Below are 23,727 nucleotides of genomic sequence, written 5' to 3'. Positions count from 1 at the left end.
GTTCTCCTTTCTGGATGTCAAATGTCTTACAGGCAGTGGACTTCTTAAAATGATCTCAAACCTCCTTTGAGAAACTTAAAAACAGAAGTTGCTGAAAGTTGTCTTTTATAATGTTAATATTTGCAGCAGCAGAAAAAGTGGCTCTCTGGGCTTTTTTCCCTAGATCTTTACCCCCAGTGCTTGGTTCCTGTTCATGTTGCTCTGCATACCCAGGGCAAGTGTGCTGCTGCACTCACGAATCAGGAGCGGGGATCAGAAGGCAGAGAACACCTGATACTCAGGGGGAAATAGCTAAAGCAGCACAGTAAATTGGAGTTGTTTTTCAGCTCCTGACACTATCTCTGAAATGAAAAGTGTGTTAATATATTACAGGCTGTTCAGTCTCCTCAAACTTTAGATAACCATATCATTGTGTTTGAGCTTGCAGCACAAGGCATGTCACAGCAGAGTCATCTTCTTCAGTATCAAGATACATATATTGCAGTATTATATCTTCCTGCTATTGCTCTAATTCAGAGAAGGTAACGATAACAGCAAGATTGTGAGCCATGCAAGCTGTCCAAATAAGATTTAGGCAAATGACATGAGGATGTTATTTGAGGTTGTTTTTATTTGTCAGTAGATAATAAAATTGTTTCTGTTTTACCATTTCCTTTGGAGGTACGTTCACTGGTTAGCAAAACAGGTAGACAGCAACAGAGACACCACCTTCTTATTCTGATCACATGAGATTTTAAAGAATGAGAGAGAAGCTTCAGTTTAAAAATTTTATATCATTTCCAAATTGTAAAAGCAGGCTTAGAATGTCATTGTATGAGAAAATCACCAGCCCATCACACAGTGAAAACGTTTTTCCTTTATTTAACATTATGAATATCTGATCTTTGCCACTTTTCCCTGAAGCACAGTAGCTGCTAGGCAGCATTTAAAAAACCCTGGCATGGCTATGCCGGTGGTTGGGGCTGTTGCCATTCCCCTTAGCTCCCCTAGCTCTTCCATCATGGTGGTGGCAATGTTTGTCTGACTCTGAGCCAGATCAGATAGTTACGCTGGTAGAAAACTCATTACCTTTGGTACAGGAGGATTAGCTTTCTGCAGTTTTTACAACAAATAAACCCCAGTGCAAGAGAAGTAGAAAAGCCTGTGGCAAGGGGAAAGGGATTGGGAAACAGGGCTGCCTAGTTAGTCAGTGTATAATGCTTCTAGCTGCCTCGTCAGGCTGCGCAGACTGAACCAGTGGCATGCTCAGGAGTGAAATTCATGTTGTACTAATGGCCAGATCTTTCTTCTGGCTGTGGAAAGTACCTGTGTGTGCTTAGGCTGAAACTGCAGCGAGTTTTGGGTTGTAGTGTGTCTTAACCCCCAGTGCAAATCAGTGTATGGTTTAACCAGATAAATCACCTACTAGAAACATGGGTGTTTGCTCAGAAAACTATTACTCAAATGCCTAGTTTCTTTGCAAGGTAATTGCATTCCTGTAGTGTGGTCTACTTTGCAATTTCTAGTCTCTACAGGGGTTTTTTTGTTTTACTTTTCTTTCAGTCTCTGTTTTCTTTACTAATTATCTAGGCATGTTTGGAAGTACTAGCCATCTATAATGCCCAGGAAGAAAAGCAAGGCAATTTGGTCCTGGCCTCTTGTTTTGAGTGGTTAGAGGAGGAACCAATTTCTCATATTGACAATACACAGCTGGTCATGATCTTAAAATTGATCTGACCTTTTGGAGGTTGCACATACCTCAAACAGGAAAATCTTCTGTGTCTCCTAAATTAGAACTTGTACTTTTAAATTCCAGCTAATTACTTGCTGTGTAGCACTTATATCCAAATGAAGAGCCCTGCTTTTGCCCTGTGTCACTTAACCTTGCAGCTTATTAATTCTGGAACCTATTTGTTTGCTTTGTAAAACACCACAGCAGAGCTCTTAATTACATTAACAGTCTTCATTATCTGGGATAACGATCAGCCTGTTCTTAGGAAAGACGTAAACCTGAAATAGCATGAAGACTGATTTCCTCTCCCCGCTTCAGCGAGGTTCCTCCACAGGCCACTTTTATCAGCAGTAACGTTGTTCTCTTCTTGCTTTAGGTGCCTTTAGTAAATTGATATATTAATGAAAACTTGGGCCAAAACCAGCCAGTTTATTCACTATGCTGTTTTAAAGGTTTTCCCAGTCTTTATCTGTAACACATGTGCTATTTTTTCCCATGCCAACAAGAGATGAACTAATGATAAATCTAAGTCAGGCAGAGATGCTGAGTGCAAGAGGGTTGGAAAGAAGAATAAGTGTAAATAAATCATGAAAAATTATAGGAATATGATGGTAAATGCATGAAGGACCTGAGCTCAAAAGTCTGTATTTATGCAGTACAGTTTGGTTATTGCAGTGAAGCAAAACCCTTCTAACAGATAATTACAAAGAACAGTTAAATAGTGAGTGAGCCTGTTGTGCCTGCTATAGTCTTCAGGTGTTAAATTATTCTTGCAGAAATTGAGCTGTAAACTGGGGCCCTGCCTGTCCCCTCGGCCTTCCCACAAGCGTTGCATTAGTTCTGGACAAATCCCAGCAGAGGTAATCACATCCTGTCTGCTCTCCCTCTGCCTCAGTTTTTGTCTATCCATCCTAACAACTGACAGCATCTTGCTATCACTGTTCCTATGAACCCAAGAAACATGTTCTCTTTTAATGTCTTCGCACCACGGAGTTTTATTTAACTTCTCCCATCCTGCCTCAGGAGGAATTGTGAGCCCAGATGTACGATTCCTGCTTTGGCATCTGTGCCTGCATGGACAGGGAGGGATCCAGGCCACAGGTGGGCTCCAGGCAGTGGCCCGTGGCCAGCTGTGAGAGGGACCTCTGCAGATATCCCACCAGCAAAAGCAGAGCAGAGTTTGAGAGGGGAAATGACAGACTGTAGCTTGGAAGGAGGAGAGGATGCTGAAAGGAAACGGGGGAGTTTCACTGACTCCCTGGGATGTAGGAGCTGTTTGTTTCAGTTCCTCCAGCGCAGTGGTTTTGGGAGCATGTCCTGACCTGGTCCTGAGCACTGACCACCTTGCACCACATGGTTGCCATGGCATAGCTGGCTTAACTCTTTTCTTCTGCTGCTTGGCTGGGCTTGATTTTACTGGATGAGGCACTTCCTCAGTTTTGGATCTACCAAAACTGAGGGATTTTTGTCCTGGATCTTGATAAATTTTCAGGATGTTGGACCTTCTTTTGTCTTGACAGCTGCAGCTGTATCTGTCCTTAAGGGTCCACCTACTGTCCCTCACGTACTGTGTCAGTTCACCTTTTGGGGCTTCACAGATTTGAAAGCTCTTATTTGAACATATTCAGAGTCAGGTTCAGTTGGGAAAAAAAGCAGGAAAGATACAGGTACGATGTGAAGGAAGGCTTTGATCCCTTTACTTCAGAAGCAGGTGAAAGGCCTCCTTTAATCTCTCAGCCTCTGGCAGTAAATACTGCAAGAAAGATAGTGAAGGAATGGAGGAGAGGTGTACCTTGGTTTTCAAATGTGGTTTAAATGCAACAAGAGCCTCTCCTTAATAAAACACATGTTGCATAAGGAGGCAGAGACTTCTCTTGAACCCATATCCAGCCCTGCCATCAGTAGGAAGCAGAAGACGCTTTCCCCAATTATTTTAAGCACTAGTCTTCTGCCCTGTTATGTTTCTGCCTCCTTCTATTGGTCCAAGTAGGGTGTCAGCAGTGGTGAGGTAGGAAAGGGGAGCACCTGTGCTTGCCCAGCTGTGTGTGAAGTGTGGGAGAAAGCAGACTAGCACATTGGTTAGTGTAGAGACACTGTGGAGCAACGTGTGTATTATCTGGGATGTGGAAGCTGGTAATAAGGCAATGCTTTGTGGCAAAACTCCCTGAAACAATGGCCAAGGCAAATGCAGACTGAGCAGTAGGATGGCCCTAAGCATCTCCTCCATCAGCCACACTGACCCAAGCAGTGCTGTGGACACCTAGCTTCCCCTCCTGCCCCTAGATCCCATTTCGGTTGTACAGGACAAACAGATTTATTCTTACATTCCTGGGACTGACCCACCCTGATTACACATCACTGCAACAAGATAGGTGCAGAGAAAGACAGTGTTTTGCAAGAGCTACACCCTTGTACTGTGTCTGTTTGCTCATTTGTCTGCATTTTTCTGCTTACTGGCTGCATGTAAGCAGTTTGAAAGGAAAGGGATTGTCTATCTTAGAGAATTCCAGGTTTTTCAGATACTAAGTTCCCATCAAGCTGCCTTATCTCTGTTCAAAGCTACCTTGTACTCATTTGCTGGTTTTGTCTCCTAAAGTTAAAAATCACCTTCAGGGGAACGGAGGGGCCCATCAGGGGCACATTGACCTTCAGGCTCTGACCAGTGTGAGTTCCTCTCACCACAGTCATTGGGGGCTTTTTCTAGCCCAACAATAACCCCATTTCAGCTTTTTGATTAATGACATGATTAAATAGATTAGAAAGCAGCAGAAGAGGCCATAAAGAACCCCTTCTGCCTTTACCTTGCGGCCTTTACCCTCAGTTGATCTCCACAGAGAAAACTCCTGGGAAAAGTAGAGCCATTCCTAGTAAAAGTGCTCTAATTTAGAGGAAAGCTTTTGGGGTTTTCCCCGTCCTTTTGCATAGTGTTGTCCCATTCTGCTTGCCATCTCAGCTTGCAGTCAGAGGTGGGTTGTTTCTACCCACAAGTGCCTTTTAGGGCAGATGAGCTGGTTAATGTTTGAGAGGTGTTGTGGAAGAACAGGGTATTGCTGCTGGTACAAGCAAAAGCAATATATGCCTTGTTTTGCCAAACAACTGTTAACAGAGAAAAATAGACAGATTTTCTAAAAATACTTTGAGAAGAAACTGTGTTCTCTGTTGGAAAGAGGGACTGGCCTTCAGAAAAACAGGAGTTTAAAAAAAAATAGTGGAGAGGGAAAAGTTTATGTGTTATAATTTTGAGTGTGGCAAGACATTTACTCAATACAGACTCTACAAATCCAGTCCAATTTTAATCCTCAACCTCTGTTTATATAATAGTTTCCTAAGGCTATTAACACCAGCCTTTTACCTTATTATCATATCCTGTAAAAATAAAATTATACCCATAATACTATGACAGCCCTTAAAAAAATGTGCCATTAGACAATTATATTGCAACACAGCACCTCTGGAGACTCCAGGGAAGTCTTTCTTGTACAGCCTAATTGTTGTATCAGTAGCATTTTCAACACTCTTGGTTACTGAGGAGGAAAGAACAGGATGATACCATATGAAAAATAGCATGTTTTGAAGTAGTGAGTTTGGGGCCTGACTGTGGCAAGAGTGCTTGAGTTATGAGTGAAATCCTCTTAAGAACTGTGCTTGAAACAAATCCATGATTGAAAAGGTTTCTTGTATCATTGCTCTCCTCTCTCCCACTCTTAAACTAGTATCTATTATATTTTAGTTATTTTAAGATGGGAAGTGTTTCACATTGGAGTTTTAAATAAAAGAAACAACAATTGCCAATTAAAAAAGGGATAATCTTTTCCTTCCCTTCCCCCCAGATCCTTCAGTTCTGAAGATTTATTTCTACCTGCTGAGTTATCTTCTCCTGCTTAAATGGACAGTAATGGTTAATGTGCATCATGATAATTAGTCTAACGAGTGTCCTAAACCCCAAGCCCCACAGCTACCTTCAAGTTCCGTGTTGTCTTTACTGTAACATAAATAAAAGCTTTAGGACAGGACTAGGAAAAAAAAAATGATAGCAAGGGAGCCTCGTTGCCTTCTCCAAGGGGTTTCCTCTTCTCCTTTTTAATGAGGCCCATATTAGTTGTCATTTGTACCTTCCCTGATGAATAGTTTGGAAGAAAAGCTTTCTCTGTGCACAGCAAAATTTGTGCCAAGTTGATGACCTTTGGTTTTGGTGAGACCTCATTTGAGTCTCGGTCCCAAGCCCAAACATATTGTTGGATCAATCACGTTGATTTTTGGCTCTGATAGTAATGCACAGTTAATGAGTTGTACGGTGTACACATTAACCTCAGACCCAGCAGCACCAATGCCAGGCACGTAGCAAAATCTCACTGGGGCTGCAGGGAAGACTTACAGTGCTGGCATCTTTGTAGAGGGAGACAATTAAAAACAGCAGAGCACTATCACAGGTTCACTGCTTGTGGGATGTAGGATTTAATCAAAGCAGGAAAAACAAACCATCTTCTGTCTGTTTGGGAAAGAAAAAAAAATAATCTCAGCACCATAAAGGTGCTTTATGAACTGTGAAATAGAGAGGAAAGCCTGAATGTTTAAACAGTAAGATAATGATTTTACTACCAAAAGGGAATCTACTTTGGGGAACAGCCATTGAATAACATTAGATTTAACCTTGTCAGAGATTTCCATCTAAGGATTATTATGACATTGCAGGGAGTTAGGGAGCATTGCTGTATTGTTTTGGTTAGTAGATACCTTGTTTAGCAATAGCAATTGATGCATCACAACAAACAGCCCACACCCCTGGATTTGAAAGCAGCTGTTTCTGGTCACTTCCAAAAGTAACACTTCCCTTGAAAGGCCAGATTTTGATTTTATTTTACAATTATAAACCCAGGGAGAGACAGGATTTTGCTAATCATCCCCATGGAGAGATGGACAAAAATCCCAACATGCACAATACCCTTCTCCTGGCTGTTTCCCTCACTTGAAGGATTAGAGAAGGAGATGTTGCACAAGGACTACATAAGAAAGCAACATTTCTAGTTTTAATATATAAACAACAATCTGCAGGGGACAGAGAAATAGAGACAGAATAAATGTGATTACTACAGGCCACACACAGTTTTATGTCCTCCTCTTGGTGCAATGAAAACTGGTCAGTAAGGCTGAAGGACCATTACTGCTTCAAACTGAAAATCTGGTGAAAACAAATGGAAAAAACCCAAATAGAGAGGAAATCTTTGATGTTCACATTAGACTTTGTATGCAAGATATGAAAAACAGCCTGAAAGAGATGGGGTGAGAACAAGGTTCAGAGGGTTGGAGAATCCAAGCCAGGATCTTCTGGAAGAGCAAAGTTCTCTAGATGTATGAGAAACTGGCCTATCCTTGCATTGTTCCTGGCAGAGTTCCCCATACATGCAGCATTACAAAGGCCTGGAGAGAGTGAACATGAAAGACGTGTGGTGGCCTCATGTTCACATGAGGCATTGGGGACATCCTGTGAGACATACTATAGGGGCAGAGAAATTGGGTATCACACCTGACCTCACTTCAAAAGCTGTTGGAATGACATTGCATTTTTTCCAGTACTAGCACAGCACACAGAAAACGTGTAATTTCAGCAGAGATGTGGTACACCGTCCTTAGCAATAATCACACAACAGGAGCCATGCAAGACTCTCCAAGACATGTCCTATGGAGTCACATGGTTTTTTTCTGGTTGAATAGTGGTGTTAAGCATTTTTTCTCTTCCAACAGCTTAGCCTTTTTTTCAGAAACATCATACAGTGGCAGTAGAGTCATGAGTTTAACAAGTTCGACTAATTGAAGACCGGTCAGAAGTTGTGAAGGAGCCCTGGAACAGGCTGCCCAGGGAGGATGTGGAGTCTCCTTCCTTGGAGGTCTTCAAGATCCACCTGGACATGTTCCTATGCGACCTGATCTAGGTGACCCTGCTTCAGCAGGGGGGTTGGACTAGATGATCTCTAAAGGTCCCTTCCCCATCATTCTATGATTCTACGAAGATGGTAAAAATGCCAGCGCTTAGATGGCATGCTGTTAGGGAGAGTGAGCCATCTTCTCAGCCATCAACTCCAGCACCTTCAGCAAAAGCACACCCATTCTTACCAGCTCCAGCTGCAAGACCAGCTCAGAAATATAGGTGTATACCTGGATCATTTTTTTAGGTACAAGGATTTCTGCTCCTCCTCTGGAAGGGTGAATTGGCTTGTACAGTGTGTCAGGGTACAAAACGGGGCTCTGAACTCAAAGTGCTGTTTCTGTGAGTGTACATCAAAAAAAAACCCCTCTGTGTGGGAGTGTTAACCTGCTGCTCCCAACATAGTGGCTTTGCTGTTGAAGACAACGGACTTACCCAAGGTTTTCTCAGCTGTTATTTGGATTCCCTGAGTTTCAGATGCTCGTACAGTAACAGTAGCGCTGCTGGAAGGAAGCACCTGGGTTTTAATCCCGAGACGCTAACGACTGTTAGCCACAGCAAAGATTCCTGAAGCTGTGTGAACACATCATGTTATTGTTGGGGCTTTTTGTATTTATACATTTCTGCTCAGCAGATGCTGCTGTGCAAACATTCATTTGTTGACCTTGTGCTGAAAATAGTTGCAAACGTCAGCCAAAGTAGGCTGTCCGTGTGTGGTGTGGATAGAGCTGCTTTTGTGTGCTTCCTACTGGAAATGTCAGTGATGTTATAGAAATGGCTTATAAAAGTTCATTTTTGAGGAGAAGCCTGCTATGCTAATAGCAGTTTACCTGTTTGTTTATGGGATTAAATGTTTGTAGATTTATAGTGATATATATACCACTATATATTCCACAGAGCCTTTCAGGTGGGGGAATACATTAAAGTTTGAGGTTTAAAGACACACATGTTCATTAAACTTAAAAACTAATTATTGCTATTTTCTTTGGATCCATGAACTACTGGGTTAAAGAATGCATTAATTAGCATTCTCCTACTTAAAATTTCAAAACAGAGGTTTAAATTTGCATGCTCAGGCAGATATTAACAAAGCAGAGGCAACTGGAAGAGGTGGAAAAAGCTGGAGGTATTAAAAGGAGGAGACATGTGGAAAGGGATTGCAGAGGTGTAGAGGGTAACGTAAGAACCTCTTATGTGATGGTTTTGTTTATGTTGTTTGGGAAAGCTGGTTATTGATGATGAGCTGACTTACTATTGGGTTCTTGTTTTGTTGTTGCAAGATTTTGAAATGAGGAAGAGAGCAGCACTGATTCTGGTGGTGGTTGTTGTAGTAAGTAATCCAATATTAATAATCATGTTCATATGAGAGGGCCTAGGGACTAGCCAAACCTGGAATGCCATGGTGTGAGATTGTGGGCTTGGCAGTGTTAGGTTAGTGATTGGACTCGATGATCTTAAAGGTCTTTTCTAACCAAAATGATTCTATGATTCTATAAACAGTACCAGTAGGAGACAGCACCAAACTTTGACCATCTGACCAGGCAAGATAGAGGAACATGGAACCACACACCAGATGTTGTTTCTCTGCTGTGAATTTTGTTCCTGTGGGACATAAGCCAAATTGTCAAATGCAGAAGGATGAATAGAGCCTGGGAGACGGGAAGAGTGGGACATCATTGGGAGAGTTTGGAGATGAAGTTGAGCTATGGGATCCTATGGGAAGGTGGCAGTGAGAGGAGTGGCCCACCCATGAGCTGCAGATACTGTTGGGTGCAGCCAGGTGTACAAAGTGTTGAATGGACTGGAAGGTGTTGAAATATCCCCTGTTGGCAGTAATAAGACCAGCCTTGTCTGAAACTTTCATAACCCTATAAGATTAACTCTTCACAGCTGCAAGGAGGCCTCAAAGAGTGGAATTCTAACTTTTCTGTCTTATTTCATTTCACATTGAACACAGGGGCTGTTTGCGCTCGTCAAAGTTCATGTACATCATCAGTTTCCATTAGCCTGGACACCATCAGGTAAAACATCAGGCTCTAGCCTCTTCAAGTAACTAGAAACAGCTGCTTAGATATTTGCACGCACAGAAGGAAAGGGTTGTGGTTATAGGATTTGCATGCAAGGGAGGGAGAAATTTGGTAAAACTGTTCTGAGGAGCCAGCCATTAACTGTTCATGGTTATGCACCTGTAGCCTTGCATGGACTTGCAAAAAGGTTCAAAGTTTCAGAAGCAACAGAACTGCAGGCTTCTGTACTAAAAAATGAAATATGAAAATACCAATCTTAGAGGTAATACAGATCACAGACTGCTTTTCTACTGGGGAAGCAAATAGCCACTATGCTGTCTTGTGTCAGCCCCCAAGGTTACCCACTTAATGCCCAGGATTCAGCAGCAATGAAGGTTATGTCAACATGCAGATAACAGCAATGGAAATTTGCTCCAGATCCCCTCTTTTCCTTCCTCTTCTGTTACTCTGCAGTTCTCCCCTGGCATTCTCCATCACTGCCCCCCTTCCTTTGATGTGATCTGTCTTGTCTGAGGACATGCGTTGTCTGAGGACATGCTTTTGAATAAATGGCACTTTTAAAGGGGTGCTGGATATATGCATGAAAATGTGGTAATAGCTTGCCTGGATTCCATCTGGCAGAACTGAGGAGTAAATCCACTGATGTCAGTAGAATTAAATGGATATAAATATAATTGAAGTCAGGTCCCATATTTTTAAGGTTAAGCCTAGAAAACAGTGTAACTTACTCCCCTCCCTTCACTTTCTCTTCTTTTAAGCTCTGACACAAATACTAGTGTCTTAATTGGGTTTTAATCTATTTCTGCCCAGTTAATCAAAGGTCTGTCAGTGAAAAATTTTATGAGATGCAGAGGTGAAGCCCTGCTGACCCTCTTCCTTTTTCAGGAAAAACTCACTGGCTGCTGGTTCTGAAAAAGCTCTCAGCAGCAATTGTTCTCTTTTTCCCATGGTCAGTTCTGTCAAGCAGCGTATCTAGATGTAGCTATGTTTAGTTCTGAGCACAAACATGAGGCAGAAATGGAAGCTTTTTGGCAAGCAAAGAACATGGTTTTCAGCTCATTCGCACAGAATGGTGTTAATGAATGGATTGTTTTCTGACAAATAGTTAATTGTGCCTGACTGTTTTCCATATGGCTGAGGAAATAAAAAAGCCAATGAGGACGTGATATTTAAAAATCCAGAAATGATGGTATGAAACCACTGGTATGATATCCAGTCCCATTTGCTATACTTCCAAAATCTTTTCTATGAATATTTGCATTATGACAGTGTTACTAGAGTACATGGTTTCCAGTTTTCTTTTTGCAGTTTTGTACTGGAGTTACTCAACTGAGTTACTTCAGGGTTTTTTATACCAAGATATGTAAGATGCTTAGGCCACTACAAACTACAAAATAGATCTCAATGAAAAGACAAATGTTAATCTTCACAGTAGGAATAAAACTGGAAGAAATAGTTTGTAAAATTTCCGAGTGACTTCAGTGAAAATACATTTCTAATACCAAGGGTAGATTTAGGTATAGGCATTTTGATAATATTGATACATGTTTGTCCTCTTGAGGCTTTCCCTTCCTTGTAGCGGCAGAAGTAATAGCAGCTCGATGAAGTTCATGTTACTCTCAGCCAGTTTTTACTGTAAATGGCTGGCACTTGCTGCCTGAGGTGATTTATTAGCCCACAGCAGGAAGGAGGCTTCCATTGATAAAATCAGTTGGTTCGTGAGACTGTAATCTCTCGTGCCAAAAATAATTTCTCTTTGGATATGTGATGTGTTTATTAAGAGATGTAAAAGTCTAATGCCATTACCAGGAAGGTCCTTATTAAATTATGTAGTTCAGGGATTATTCTTGAATCTGAAGCCTTTGTTCCCATCCTGGTCCCAAGGAGTTACCCTGTAACATGCAATCTGCTTATACTAGCTTTGGAAATTAACTTTGTTCATCTCAAGTTTTATTTCTAGAGGAATGTTCAGTTCTCAGTAGAATTAGCCTATGAGTAGTTAAATGTTGTGATTATTGCAAAAATATGAAACACTGAGAATTAGAACTAGATAAAGAGCATTAGCTTTTAAAATTGCATAGCTTATAGCATGTAATTTGCTGATATTTGTAGGATTTGGGTCTGTAGATTGATGGCCTTAATTGTGTATCTCTTAGTAATCTAAATGAAATGACATGGCACAGCAATAAATTCATTTGTCCTGTGTGGCCAATTTAAAGCTCAGCACAGATAACTGCCAAGTAGAAGATTCTCTATGTTTATCTTCCTCGTATGGCTCTGTTGAATATTCATAGTTTCTATTAACACATGCCCTTCTATATTTGCTATGTGTATTGTAGACAGTAGATTAATTAAAAGAGTTGTTGCCATAAACCCCTGGGCTGTGTTCTTGCCAGATCTTGTAATATAAGCAGTGTCAGGTCTGGGAAAGTGATGCCTCTTGAGAAGAGTCAACTCACATCCTGGCCACAGGTCGAAACCTCAGAGCTTGAATATTTTAGGGGTATTTCTTCTACTATGGTTTTCTGAAATAAAGAGGTTTTATGAAAGCTGAGCTCCCATTTTTATTGTAGCTTACTAGCCACAGGAAAAAGCTTGAAGCTATGGAATGTCAGCCAAGAAAAAGGGCTTGATGGATCACCAACGTTTAAAAATGTATTTTAAATACCATGCAAACCTCAGACTGATTTTTTAGCCGCACTTGACATCCTCAAGGGACCTTTGGCTGTCTCAAGTTGGTAATATTGGTTTCCTATTAAAGCTATTCCTATTTTATTGTGTGTTTCTTCATGTACCAGATGGGTAGTGGTGACAGCCCACAAATCACAGGATCACTGACAAACTCCAGTTATCCTCTCACTCTGAACTTTCTCTCATGTATTCTTCCCAGTTAGCATTTCCTCAGTGACCATCACTCACCTGAAGTTACTTTGGCAGGGTTAGAGTAACGACCATCCTAAAAAGACATTTAGCTAAACCTCCGAATTCAAGTGTTCTCTTATTCTCCCAAGCATGTAATGATAACCGAGTGCCTTTGAAAATGCCAATCAGGTAAATAAATAAATCACAAAAAAGACAAATATAGGAACATTTTGTGATAGATCCTTATTTAGGCATCTAAATAAATAGGTTAGGATTCCAAATTGTGACTAATTTTCAGCAAACTTTTCAGAAACCTGTGCCAGCTCCAGCTCCACATTTTTTTTTAAATTAAGCCAATTTTTTAAGGATTCTACTTTTTACTTTTTCAATAAGGCTTCCAAATATTTCTCAGCATGCTCAAAATTCCAGTTGATGAAGCATAATGTTTACACTTTGTCAGTATGTTTTGAAGACAACACATTTTGGTGCCAGGCAGGTGATGAATTCACTCATTCGCTTGAGGTCATCAGTTGCATTGCAGTCCATCAGTATTACTGAATATTGATCAATGACACAATAGACTGAAAAGACACAGCATTCTGGACTGTCCTTGAGACAACATCATAATAATGACAAAGAAACATCTTGTTCTGTCTGTATTACTCCTCTACTACTTTTTCTGCCAGCACTTGTGATTTATAATGACCCTTGAGTGAAGTAGTCAAATCTGTCAGTCTTCAAAGATGCCAGTCATTATGGACCATTATTTCTGAGACTGAATATTAGCAAAGACAGTGTGATAGAGAAAGGCAAAGAACATCTTCTGGGACAGATTTCAGTCACTATAGTTTAATGTAGACATTGATGATTACCTGTCCTTCACCAAACAGACACTGTAATCATTTCACATGGCGTTTTACATGTTTGAGCCATCATTAAAAATTGCAAGCTGCTTTCAAATCAAAACTCCACCTCCAGCATTCACGTTTGATTGGATGCTTTTGACAAGTGTTCTTGAGGTGATGATTGGAAATCCATGCACTTTTAATGATTTGAAAGGTGAGACGTGTGTGTCTTTTGAGGTAATGGGTACTATTACTCATTTATCCTAATGTTGTACCCATTTGATCAGCTGAAGTCAGATTCAATTGTAAATTATAGACTTTTTAGAGACAGTGAGTTGAAACTATGGTACCTTTACATTGATTCCGCTCCTGTACAATTACCATTATGCCCCCCTGATGATGATGAAGTCCCTCATAAAATGTTTCACCTTGGCTTGAACAGAAAATTCTGCTCACAGCAGAAGTCTAGCATATAGCAACCTGCAGGGCATATCAGAGAATAGTTGTTGCTCTTGGTATCCTGGAGCATTCCTGGTGGAAAATGGTTTTCCCCACCTCAGAATAACAGTATCTGTTCCTGAGCAGTTGCATAGGATATGTGGTGGAGCTTCCAAAGCTCCCCCATCTGTTGTCATGCCTCTATCTCTAAGCCATCCACAAGTATGATCCCTTTGCTTCTGTGGCTGCCCACAATGTACAAATGGCTCCATGGACCGAAGAGGAAGATCCAGGACCATGCCCCAGTCCTCATTGTTCCCTAGGGCAAGACTGGCTTACTGGAGGAAGGGGACTGCTCCAATTTGGAGGAAAGTACAGTGGTTTTCCCCCAGTACTAGGATTATTGTGCTTTGAGGTTCAGTGATTTTGGACCCAACACAGCTGCTCGTGTCTCCTAGAACAGAGCTGTGTCTTAGTGGTACAGTCACTCCCACATCTTATTTCTGTGATTTTAATTTAATATTTACTAAACTTCAGGCAACTCCTATCAGCAGCTTTTCAGTGACACATTCATGTGTTTCAGAAAACAAGTTTACAGCCACTCTCACTTGCAGTCTGAAGAACCCAAACATCTCCTAGATGAGCCATGCATGAACACACAACAGATTCAAAGATGTCTGCTAATTGCATCTTCACTTTTATCCTGAATGTGTGGTGTGAGCATTCTGGAAGAAAGAGAGATTGCTGAGTGAAACATAGGTGATGATAGGTCATGGAGGCAGGTAGTTGTGATTGAGTCCACTTTTGCTGGGGTTTTTGCTTTTCTGTGGCAGCTTTGTGCTCACCTCCACTCATCAGGCTTTCCATTCATTTGTACAATCACTACAACTGATTAGAAAAACCTGAGGTTAATGGGTCTTCCTTCCCTTTTTTCCCCCTTCCTCTGTGCTTGTTTTGTAAGAAATACTTGAAATGTGACCTCTTCCAGCACAGCTTTGTTCCCAGTCAAACTGGCTTTGAAGGTCAGTAGAACTGTAGCTGTCCACTATCTGTTGATGAGCCTCAGTGGCCAGTGGAGTTGGGCAGATCTTCCTTACCACAGCCACAGTGATGAAATACCCTCTTCCATTCCCCATTCTCCCCAGGCAAATTCTGAGAAGCAATAAAAGAGGGGGGAGAGGGGGATAGCAAAGTGAAGGTTTTTTCTACAGAAATCATTTAGCACAGTGCTGTATCTTTCAGGATTGGATCTTTGCTGTTTGCAAGGCCTTGATACCATAAATCACCAGTACTTAATTTCAGACAGTGCTCTCATAGTCTGAAGAAGGTGGTATAGAAGAAAATATATTTTACTCAGAAAGCATTGTAGTACTTCTTAAAACACAATGGAATTCTTTGTCCTTTTCCAAGATGAAAAGCAATTGGTGCCTTTAACAAATGGTGTGGAGCATTTACCATCTCCTGTGCATACTGCCTGTTTTCTCTTCCCTGGAAAGATTCAATTATCACAAAGTTAGAGTCTCCTATCTCACTGGAAATGAGCTCTTACCTATGGGCCTGCAAATCTTAACATCATGCATAACAAAATGATCCTGGGTCATGGTAGGTGTTTCTAAAATAGATGAATTACTTTTTTTTCCCCCTTTTTGAGTCCCCTGGAAATGGGTTTCTGTGTATTTAGTTAATCAGTTTCTGTAGACCCATGGATGAGGAAAAGAAAGAGAACTGAAGTTTTTCTCATGCATCTGTGCTATATATTTTTACCTGAGGTATGTTGTACTGCAAATAAAGTTTATGTGATGCTGGAGTTTCCACTCCTTTACATTGCTTAGCTTTTGCAAGGAATCTACTTCAATGGAAATCCAGAGAGTTTAATTCTGTCAATTCAGAAGGATCAAGGGTACACATTTTATGCAGCTGTAAACGATAGAAGGTGCAAGGTAACCACAAATCTTGCAAACTCTTCAGGTGTGATAATCACATTGTGTGACTGCTGCATTTATATCAATATAACGTTCATACAGCACGTGCATGAAAAACTGCACCCATACAGAATGATTATACAGCCAACTTTATCTCAGGGACAACCTTTTTCTGATCCAAATCTGAACTTCTTTCATGATGTTTCATAGACTCACGGAATAATATCAATTGGAAGGGAGTTCTTGTTCACTCCCCCTGCTCTGAGCAGAGCCAACTAGCCTAGCTTGCTCAGAGCCTTGCCCAGTCATGCTGTGAGTGTCACGATAGGTGGATGTTCCACAGTCTGTCCCAGTGTTTGACCAGTATGACATACTGAAAAAGTTTCTCACAGTATCAAATCAGAATTTCCTTAGTTCAGTTTGTGGGTATTGAATCCCATCCTCTCACTATGCACCTCTGAGAAGAATGTAGATCCATCTTTTCTGTAGAGTGAGACATGCAGCCCAGCAGGCTTGTTTCCCAAAGGAAATCCTAAATATTATATCCTAAATATCCTAAATAAAGGAAATCCAAAGTCCAAATCCTAAAGAGTTGTTGGAAAGACTTCAGTTGACTTCAACAAGCTCTGGAGCAAACCTCCGTACAAACCTAGTATTGGGCATTCTTGTTTGGCTGTAGGAGAGGTCTCAGGTCACCTGCCATTCTGGCATGAGTGAGCACTGAGGTGCTTCTCTTGACATTTAGAGATATTTGGATATGAGCCAAAGCTGTTTGAAAATACTATTAATCCGGAGAGTCAGGACATTGGCTTGAACATACTGCTGTGCTGATGTGGTTGGCTGTGTTACTTTTGACAAAAGTTGGCTTGTGTCTTGTCATTCTAAAGGATATTTAGTTCAGCCTTGAATAGACCTATATTGAGAATGAGTGTCTTGTCCATACCCAGCAGTGCCCATAACTGTGGCTGTCAGTGCATCCCTGGGCTGTGCTTGGGGCAGCACAAGGGTTGGGGCAGCCTGGTCACTGCATGGCTGGGGCTGCTCTCACAGTGGTGACACCACAACCAAGCGTGGGCATCACTCGCCTGCTGATCACAGGGAACAATACTGGGCCCTTTGGGGGATTTTTGTGTGTACAATGACTGTAATCCAGATCTGATGACTGCACAAGCCATCTCGGAGACATCATTGAGGTCAAAGAGAGGGAAGAACTAAAGTCAGACACATTTTCATTAGCTTTTTTTTCCCTCTAAACAATGTGCACATTATTTCCTGTTTAAAACTGCAAAGTTGAACAGCAAAACACATCTCAGCTGCGTGTGGCGTGGGAGGTGTTGACATCTCCTGCCTATGGCTGTCACTTACACCCACTCCTGCCATGCAAATTGCCTCCCATCAAATGAGCTCACAGAATACCAGAGTTGTTACATATGCTAGGGGTTGCACGATATATTTCTGCATCACTGCTCTTCGTCTTGCTCCTTTTCAGTCCCAGCTGTTATTTTCAGGAACTGACAAGCAGGTTTCTGTAAAAGAATCAAATTTATTCTAAACATGGACATAGCCCTTCATCAAAAGACAATGAAGGGGCAAGAAATATGTAGCAGAACATATGCCAGCCTGTGTGGCAACTGGATATTGTCAGCAGGTGAGGAAGGAGGGAAAATAGCAAGAAGAAAGTTTCCAGATGTTCTTTCCTTGGTTACTCCTCCTGTGCTCTGTGTGAGGGGATAGTACAGCTCCAGGGTTTGAGAGGGGTGATGGAAAAGGGTGTGAAACCACTTACTGTAAGTGTAAACTTTCTACCTTCACAGCAGTTCTGTGAAAGGCCACATTTTGGACACTTGCTGCAGTGGAGTCTGGTAGCAATATATAATTTGTTTACTAAACAGGGAATGTAATTGAAATGCCCCTTTTGAGTTAGTGAAAATATAAACCAGCTTTCCAGAATACATTGATGCCTCTAATTTAATTATCTGTGAGCCTCATAGATTAAAAGTATTCTTTCATCCATTCCTGGCAGACTGCAGTAGATGAATAACTGAAATGCAAAGAAAACCCTTCTGAAAAGGAGACCTGGCAGATGAAAGAGCAAAGGGCCAAATTGTTTGTAAAGGGATTCATCTCTACTGACATGCTTGTTGTCTTTACAACTAATTACATGTGAAAACTATTAAAGATTTGGAAGGCGTGATACCCATTAAAGGAGCCATAGGAAAAACAAGCCCCTCTTTGAAATCGTTTGCTATGCTTCAGGGGAGTTACTCCTTTCGGGTTACATTGCAAGCAGTGGCCTTAAGCACATGAGCAGTTGCCAGAAAACCATCAGGAGCAGCCATACAGGTTGTTATTAGCAGAGTCAGTCCTTCAGGCTGCGGATCCAGCCCTGAGGCAAAGCCTGTGGCAACGCTGCCCCAGCACTGCAAAGGCAGCCACAGCCAGACCTGAGGTGCGTTTCCCATGCAGTGGTGGCTGGGGGGTCCTCACACTGGCTGCTTTCTGCATCCAAGCACTTTGGCTCTTGTGGCACCTAAAGGCTGACAGACAAGTCTTCATATTGCTGCTGAAATACAGCACTTTTTGTCTGCCTTCACGTTTACATGTGTTCCTGCTGTGTGTTACAGCAGCACTTGCCACCTCAGCAGAGACCGCAGTGTCTGTATGGAAACACACAGCATTTAGACAGACACTGCAGAGGAAGCCTGTGGCTGAGCAAGATGTGAAAGCCAGACTCCTCTGGTGTCATGCCAGGCCCAGCCATCCCTTTGTTATATCCAAAAAGAAAAAGTTTCATCTGTGCCATATATTAAATATTTTCTGAATTTGGAAAGGTGAATCAGAGAGGTGCATATGGAGAAAAGTAGTGTTTGGGCTTCACGGGGTGAGTATACGAGGAGCAAAGAGGCAGGCAAGTAGCAAAAAGGATGCTTCACTGCACTTGAGGGGTTTTTTTGTTAGCATATATTTACCTTTACAGGTTTGTGCTTGAAGACTTTGATCCAAACGCACGGTGTGTCTAGGAAAGGAATAAAATAAAGTTTGCTTCTGGTATAAACATTTACAGCTTCACTGACTTGAAGTGGAATTTCACCAGGGAATAGAAGCAGTGACCTCTGCTGAGATGAGCAGAGCGTGGAGAGGTGGCACTGGTACCTGTTGCTTAGAGTTCCCTGAACTGTACCCAGAACACCAGCAAAAAATTTGGTGACTTAAGTTATTGTGTTGGGAGGTTTCAGGAGTGCTTATTTTTCTTTTCTGTAGCTCATCTAGATTTGCTCTAACACTTGACTTTGAGAAAAGGTTGAGTATGAAAAGTTTTTTTAGAGTGAATGGTGATTTTATTTGTCTGTGGTGCAGATCAATGCACTTTGAATTGTATGTGTGCAAGTGGGAACTGGAGCGAAGAAACTGTAGCTCAAGTGCCAGAATTCTGCAAAATTTCTTCCCTGTGAGGGTGAGGAAGCACTGGCACAGGCTGCCCAGATGGGTTGTGGAGTCTCCTTCTCTGGAGACATTCAAAACCCATCTGGGCCAGTTCCTGTGTGACCTACTCTAGGTGATCCTGCTCTGGCAGGGCGGTTGAACTGCATGATCTTTCGAGATCCCTTCCAACCTTTAAGATCCTGTGATTCTGTGATCTCAGACAATACTTAAATCTACTCTTACAGAAGCATTTCATGTTACCTTTATGATATGACAGATTTGAAAACATTTAAAAGGAGAAGAAATCCTTCACTTATCTGCCTGCAGGCAGCACAGTTTTTGTTTTGTAATTTGCTATTATCCTCATGCTTGGTATGACACTTGCCTGGTCTGGATTAGTTTCCCCGTGCTGATTTGTTCTGAATGTGCCCTGTGGGCTAATGGTCTATCTGCAGCCTCTCCCTTTGTAAAATTTGCTGTTCCTGTTTGTGGGACAGAGTGTTGTCTTTGCCACCTTCCAGAAGTGCTGAGTGCCTGTGGAGCAGCATGTCCTGGCTGTGAAAGCCTCATCCAGACCCCAGCGAAATCCAGGAGCTACAATGCAATTCAAGGGTTTTAAGGAAAGGCAATATCTTTTCTTGCATTATATCTGGGAAGAAAAAAAAGATGAGCTTCCAGCCATGCAATTCCTTCTTCAGGTCTGAAGTAGCAGCAGTATTGCTTACACTAGCATTGCTCAGCAGTGAGACAGCTATGGCCTCAGCAAGATTTTAAAAATGTGATTAAAAGTGTATGTCTTGCATGGACCTTCTTACTGGGGAGAGCTTCCTAGCAGGACACAGGCAAACATCATTCTCCCTCCCCATCCCAGTGTAAGCCCTTCAATCAGGGAATACCTGCTGCGAGGAGAGATAGTACAAGGACACTCATTCTTGAGAATAAGTCTTCAGTGCCTTGTGGTTGAGTCACATCTTCTCCATAGTCACCCTGCCACTGGAAGGACTGGGGCAAAGCTGTGGAGTAACTGCAGGATCCACACTGGGAATTCTGGCTCCTGATGTTTACAGCCACTCAGCAAATAATTGTGGGAACAACTGCCTAAATGTGTTTTACTCCCTTTCTTGTGGTTGCTTTACAAAGGAACAATGTTTCCCAAAGTTTCTGGAGTCACAGTTGACTGACCAGTCACCTAACAGCAAAGCTTGTGATTGAAAATGCTACACAGGCAGGATGGTTCTGCAGAAAAGTTGTGAGCAGCTTCCCACAGTCTTTAAATTGCTTGTGGTCACAGAATTGAAAAGTAAGAACAGCTCAGTATGCTGCCTGCTTACTCCTCCACATTATGGATCTGAATATCCTGCTTTTTCATCCTATGAGAGGTTTCATATCTCTCTTCCTCTTTCCTTTCTGGAACTCTTCAAAAGTAGGTATCAAAATCTTTCCAGTTAACACAGGCAGGTGCTTCAAAGTTAAATGTTAATGTTAACCACAACATCTACTTCTGTATTCCCACAGTAGGAACTGGGGTGTTAACTGTAGTTAGTAACTGTGGTATTGAGAAGCTGAGGGTGCTTTTTGCCCATCTGAGTATCTCTGTGGTACATGGGCTGTGAGTACACTGGATGTTGCATTCTTTCTGGAGTGTATTAATAGCTGTGTTAATGATGTGGATTTTCCATTCAGTCCTGTCTGAAAATGAAAGGTTGCACTTCAATAAACTGTCTCCACAAGAAAATTGCAAATGAGTATTGACGCTTCTGAGGAAATCAAAAGACTGAAGCATTTATGACTTTAAGTTGACTAATATTCAGACATGAACAACCAATGAGCAAGTAATGCTGTAAACAGAAGTGTGGTTATCGGAAAGGCTGCATTCAGGGGGAGAAGTATCTCTTAAATATTATGCAGTAAAGCCAAAACTCTTAGTTTAAGATGTGCTTTGGGCATTGGTGTTCTGATGCAAAGCTATCTTACAACTGTCTTCAAAGTCCTTACACACTCAGTAGTTTGTTTTGAACCTGTTTGCATATCAAATCCAAGTGCTTCATGTGTGCTTCTCAATCTGAATCTATCGCTTAAGGCACATTGCACTTACCTAAGGATCTAAATCACCATTCCTGGCTGTGCCCCTCCCAGCCTGGCCAGCCTTCCATTCATCCCTTTTGTGTGCTTCTCCATGCAGTGATGTGCCTTGTGAAACATGCCCATGGCAAGCAGGCTGGCATCAGCCACAGAACAGTACAGACAACTACTCTGTCCTGGAGAAGGTTTTGATGGAGCCATGTAGACAACCAGATGGTGTGGTGAATGTCAAAATTTGTTGCATTCACTTTAGGTCCCACCCGAGGTGTCTGGGTTTGATCATGTGGCTGTGAGGGTTACTGGGTTTCTGTTTCTTTATGTGCACCAGAACATTTGAATTTGTTTGTGAAAGACAAGAGCTTCATTCTTACTTGAAACTAAGAGCCTTTTGTAATCCCATGTATTTTAGGAAACCTCTGTGCTGCCAGAGTACAAAAGTAAAAAAGCAGGATCCATACTCAGTCCCTATAATGGACTGCCACATGTCTAACCTGCAAAATATAATGCCACATATGGATTCTGCAGCCAGTGAAGGGCTCTGATGCCCCAGTCTTTAGACATCTTCTACAGAAGGGTTGGAAATATGGCTGCAGATCCATCCCTGAGGCAGTGCTTCAGATCCACCCTGTGTGTAGGTTGGATCTTTTTATGAATTGTCAGCTATAAAACTGGAAGGACAGCATGAAGGAGGGAGAAACAATGAATGCATGAACTGATGAAGAAAAAAGCATCTGCTCTCAAACCACTATTTTTTACTACCTGACACTCTTCTTTAATAATGATGATGTTGCAGTTCTTTTCACTCATGAAAATAGAAAAAGCAGCAGCAGCGTCCAGCGTTCAGGCTCATGTGCCAGCTACACGTAAATGGTGCACGTTATAAATACACATTTGAGGTCCTTTCATGCATACCACAGCTAAATAACAGCCACTTCTGCATTTGTGGGATAGCCTCTAGTAAGGGGAGGCTGCAAGGAGGGCTGGGAATGGCAGTGCTAATGAGAGCAGCAGATGTCATTGTACTTTACTACCATTTCTGCTGCAGCTGGTTATAGATTCAGGATGTCAAACAGTCAAAGAAGCAAAACTGTCTTTTGCTCATTACCTCACATAGGACTCTCCAAGTTCATCTTGTCAGACTTGCACAATGATAGCTTTCTCTCTTGTTTAACTAAACCTTTGTTCTTTTCAGGTGCCAGGAGACAATGAGAAGCACTGGAAGCCGGTGTTAGTGGTCTTGACAGAGAAAGACCTCTTAATATATGAAAGCATGCCACGGATGAAGGAAGCTTGGTTCAGCCCTCTGCACACCTATCCTCTGCTAGCCACCAGGTACCTCTGCTTTGCTATTGTGACCCCTTCAAGAACAGTGACAAGAGCTGAGTTAGCCAGGAACAGGTATAGCTGAGGCATAAAGTGTCATGGTTTGAGAAGCACATTCTTCTTCAGTGGGCCAATGTGCTCAGCCTAACTGCTCTTATCTACTCTTTTCCAAGTTCTGGTCAAGGCAGAAGGGCAGAAGCACACCAGAAAGATTGTGGATGCATCTTTTTGGCCCAGATCCTTAGTTGGGATTGATAAAAAAGCTTGATCTCCTGGGGTTTTTATCTCAGTGTGCAGACCTGAGGCCTTGGCAGAAGCTCTCAGATTTACATCTGCTCCACCTGGCTGAAAGAGGTGAAATTGTTGCCCTAAGTTGGGTGTGCTGGTGTACCAGGTCTGCACCACCAGTTTGGGGCTTTTGGAGGATTTCACATGTGATGGAGACAATTTCAGGACAGCTTTTCTCCCTGCTCTAGCAAATTAATTCCTGTCTTTTTAAGCTTAAATTGGTGAGCTTAGAGGACACATTCTTGAATCTAGCTTGGAATTAACCATCTGCATTATTTCAAAGGTATCCATCAACAGTAATTTAGAGAGAGCTTTCCCATGGTTGTCTTTATACAGTGGAAACTGTGCTTCTTGATGTGAATCTTAATCACATTTGTCTGCCAGTGTGGTCAAAGGGCTTGAGAAAAAGCTGCTGTTCCATTGTTTTGGCCCAGTTACAGGCCTCTATTATACAATTTTCAATGAGTTCTCATTCAGAAGGGCTGCTTGCACATGGCCAAAAGCAGTGGGTCCCTTACTGCACCCTCATTAGTTAATTTTTGTTCATAGTCTCTTAGTTCTCTCCCCAAATGAACTGAGGCTTTGCTGCTAAATCATTATATAAACAAAAAAAAATTGAACTCAGTGACTTACACGGATGGTTGTTTGGTCCCAGTCTACCTACCCGTGATGCAGCTTTCAGGTTTCCTGGGATGCCAGCTTCTGCCTCACTCTCTCATAGAGTCATAGAGTAGTTTTGATTGGAAAAGACCTTTAAGATTATCAAGGCCAACCACTAACTTGACACTGCCAAGCCCATCACTAAACCATGTCCCTCAGCGCCTCATCTACATAGCTTTTAAATATCTCCGGGGATGGTGACTCCACCACTTCCCAGGGCAGC

General features: G+C 42.0%; 1 protein-coding gene across 1 annotated transcript in view; it reads left to right on the top strand.

Moving 5' to 3' along the window:
* The window catches only part of SNTB1 (syntrophin beta 1), a 118,797-nt gene that overhangs the window by 81,496 nt on the left and 13,574 nt on the right, over window positions 1-23,727 (top strand). Inside the window, exon 4 of the mRNA XM_061995942.1 lies at window positions 22,426-22,565. Coding sequence (XP_061851926.1) covers window positions 22,426-22,565 — 140 coding nt within the window. The remainder of the gene's footprint in view (window positions 1-22,425; window positions 22,566-23,727) is intronic.

The sequence above is a fragment of the Colius striatus genome, chromosome 4, assembly GCF_028858725.1.
Source record: "Colius striatus isolate bColStr4 chromosome 4, bColStr4.1.hap1, whole genome shotgun sequence".
NCBI lineage: Eukaryota > Metazoa > Chordata > Aves > Coliiformes > Coliidae > Colius > Colius striatus.
The sequence above is the reverse complement of the archived record's forward strand: the minus strand, read 5'-3'. Positions and strand labels throughout refer to the sequence as shown.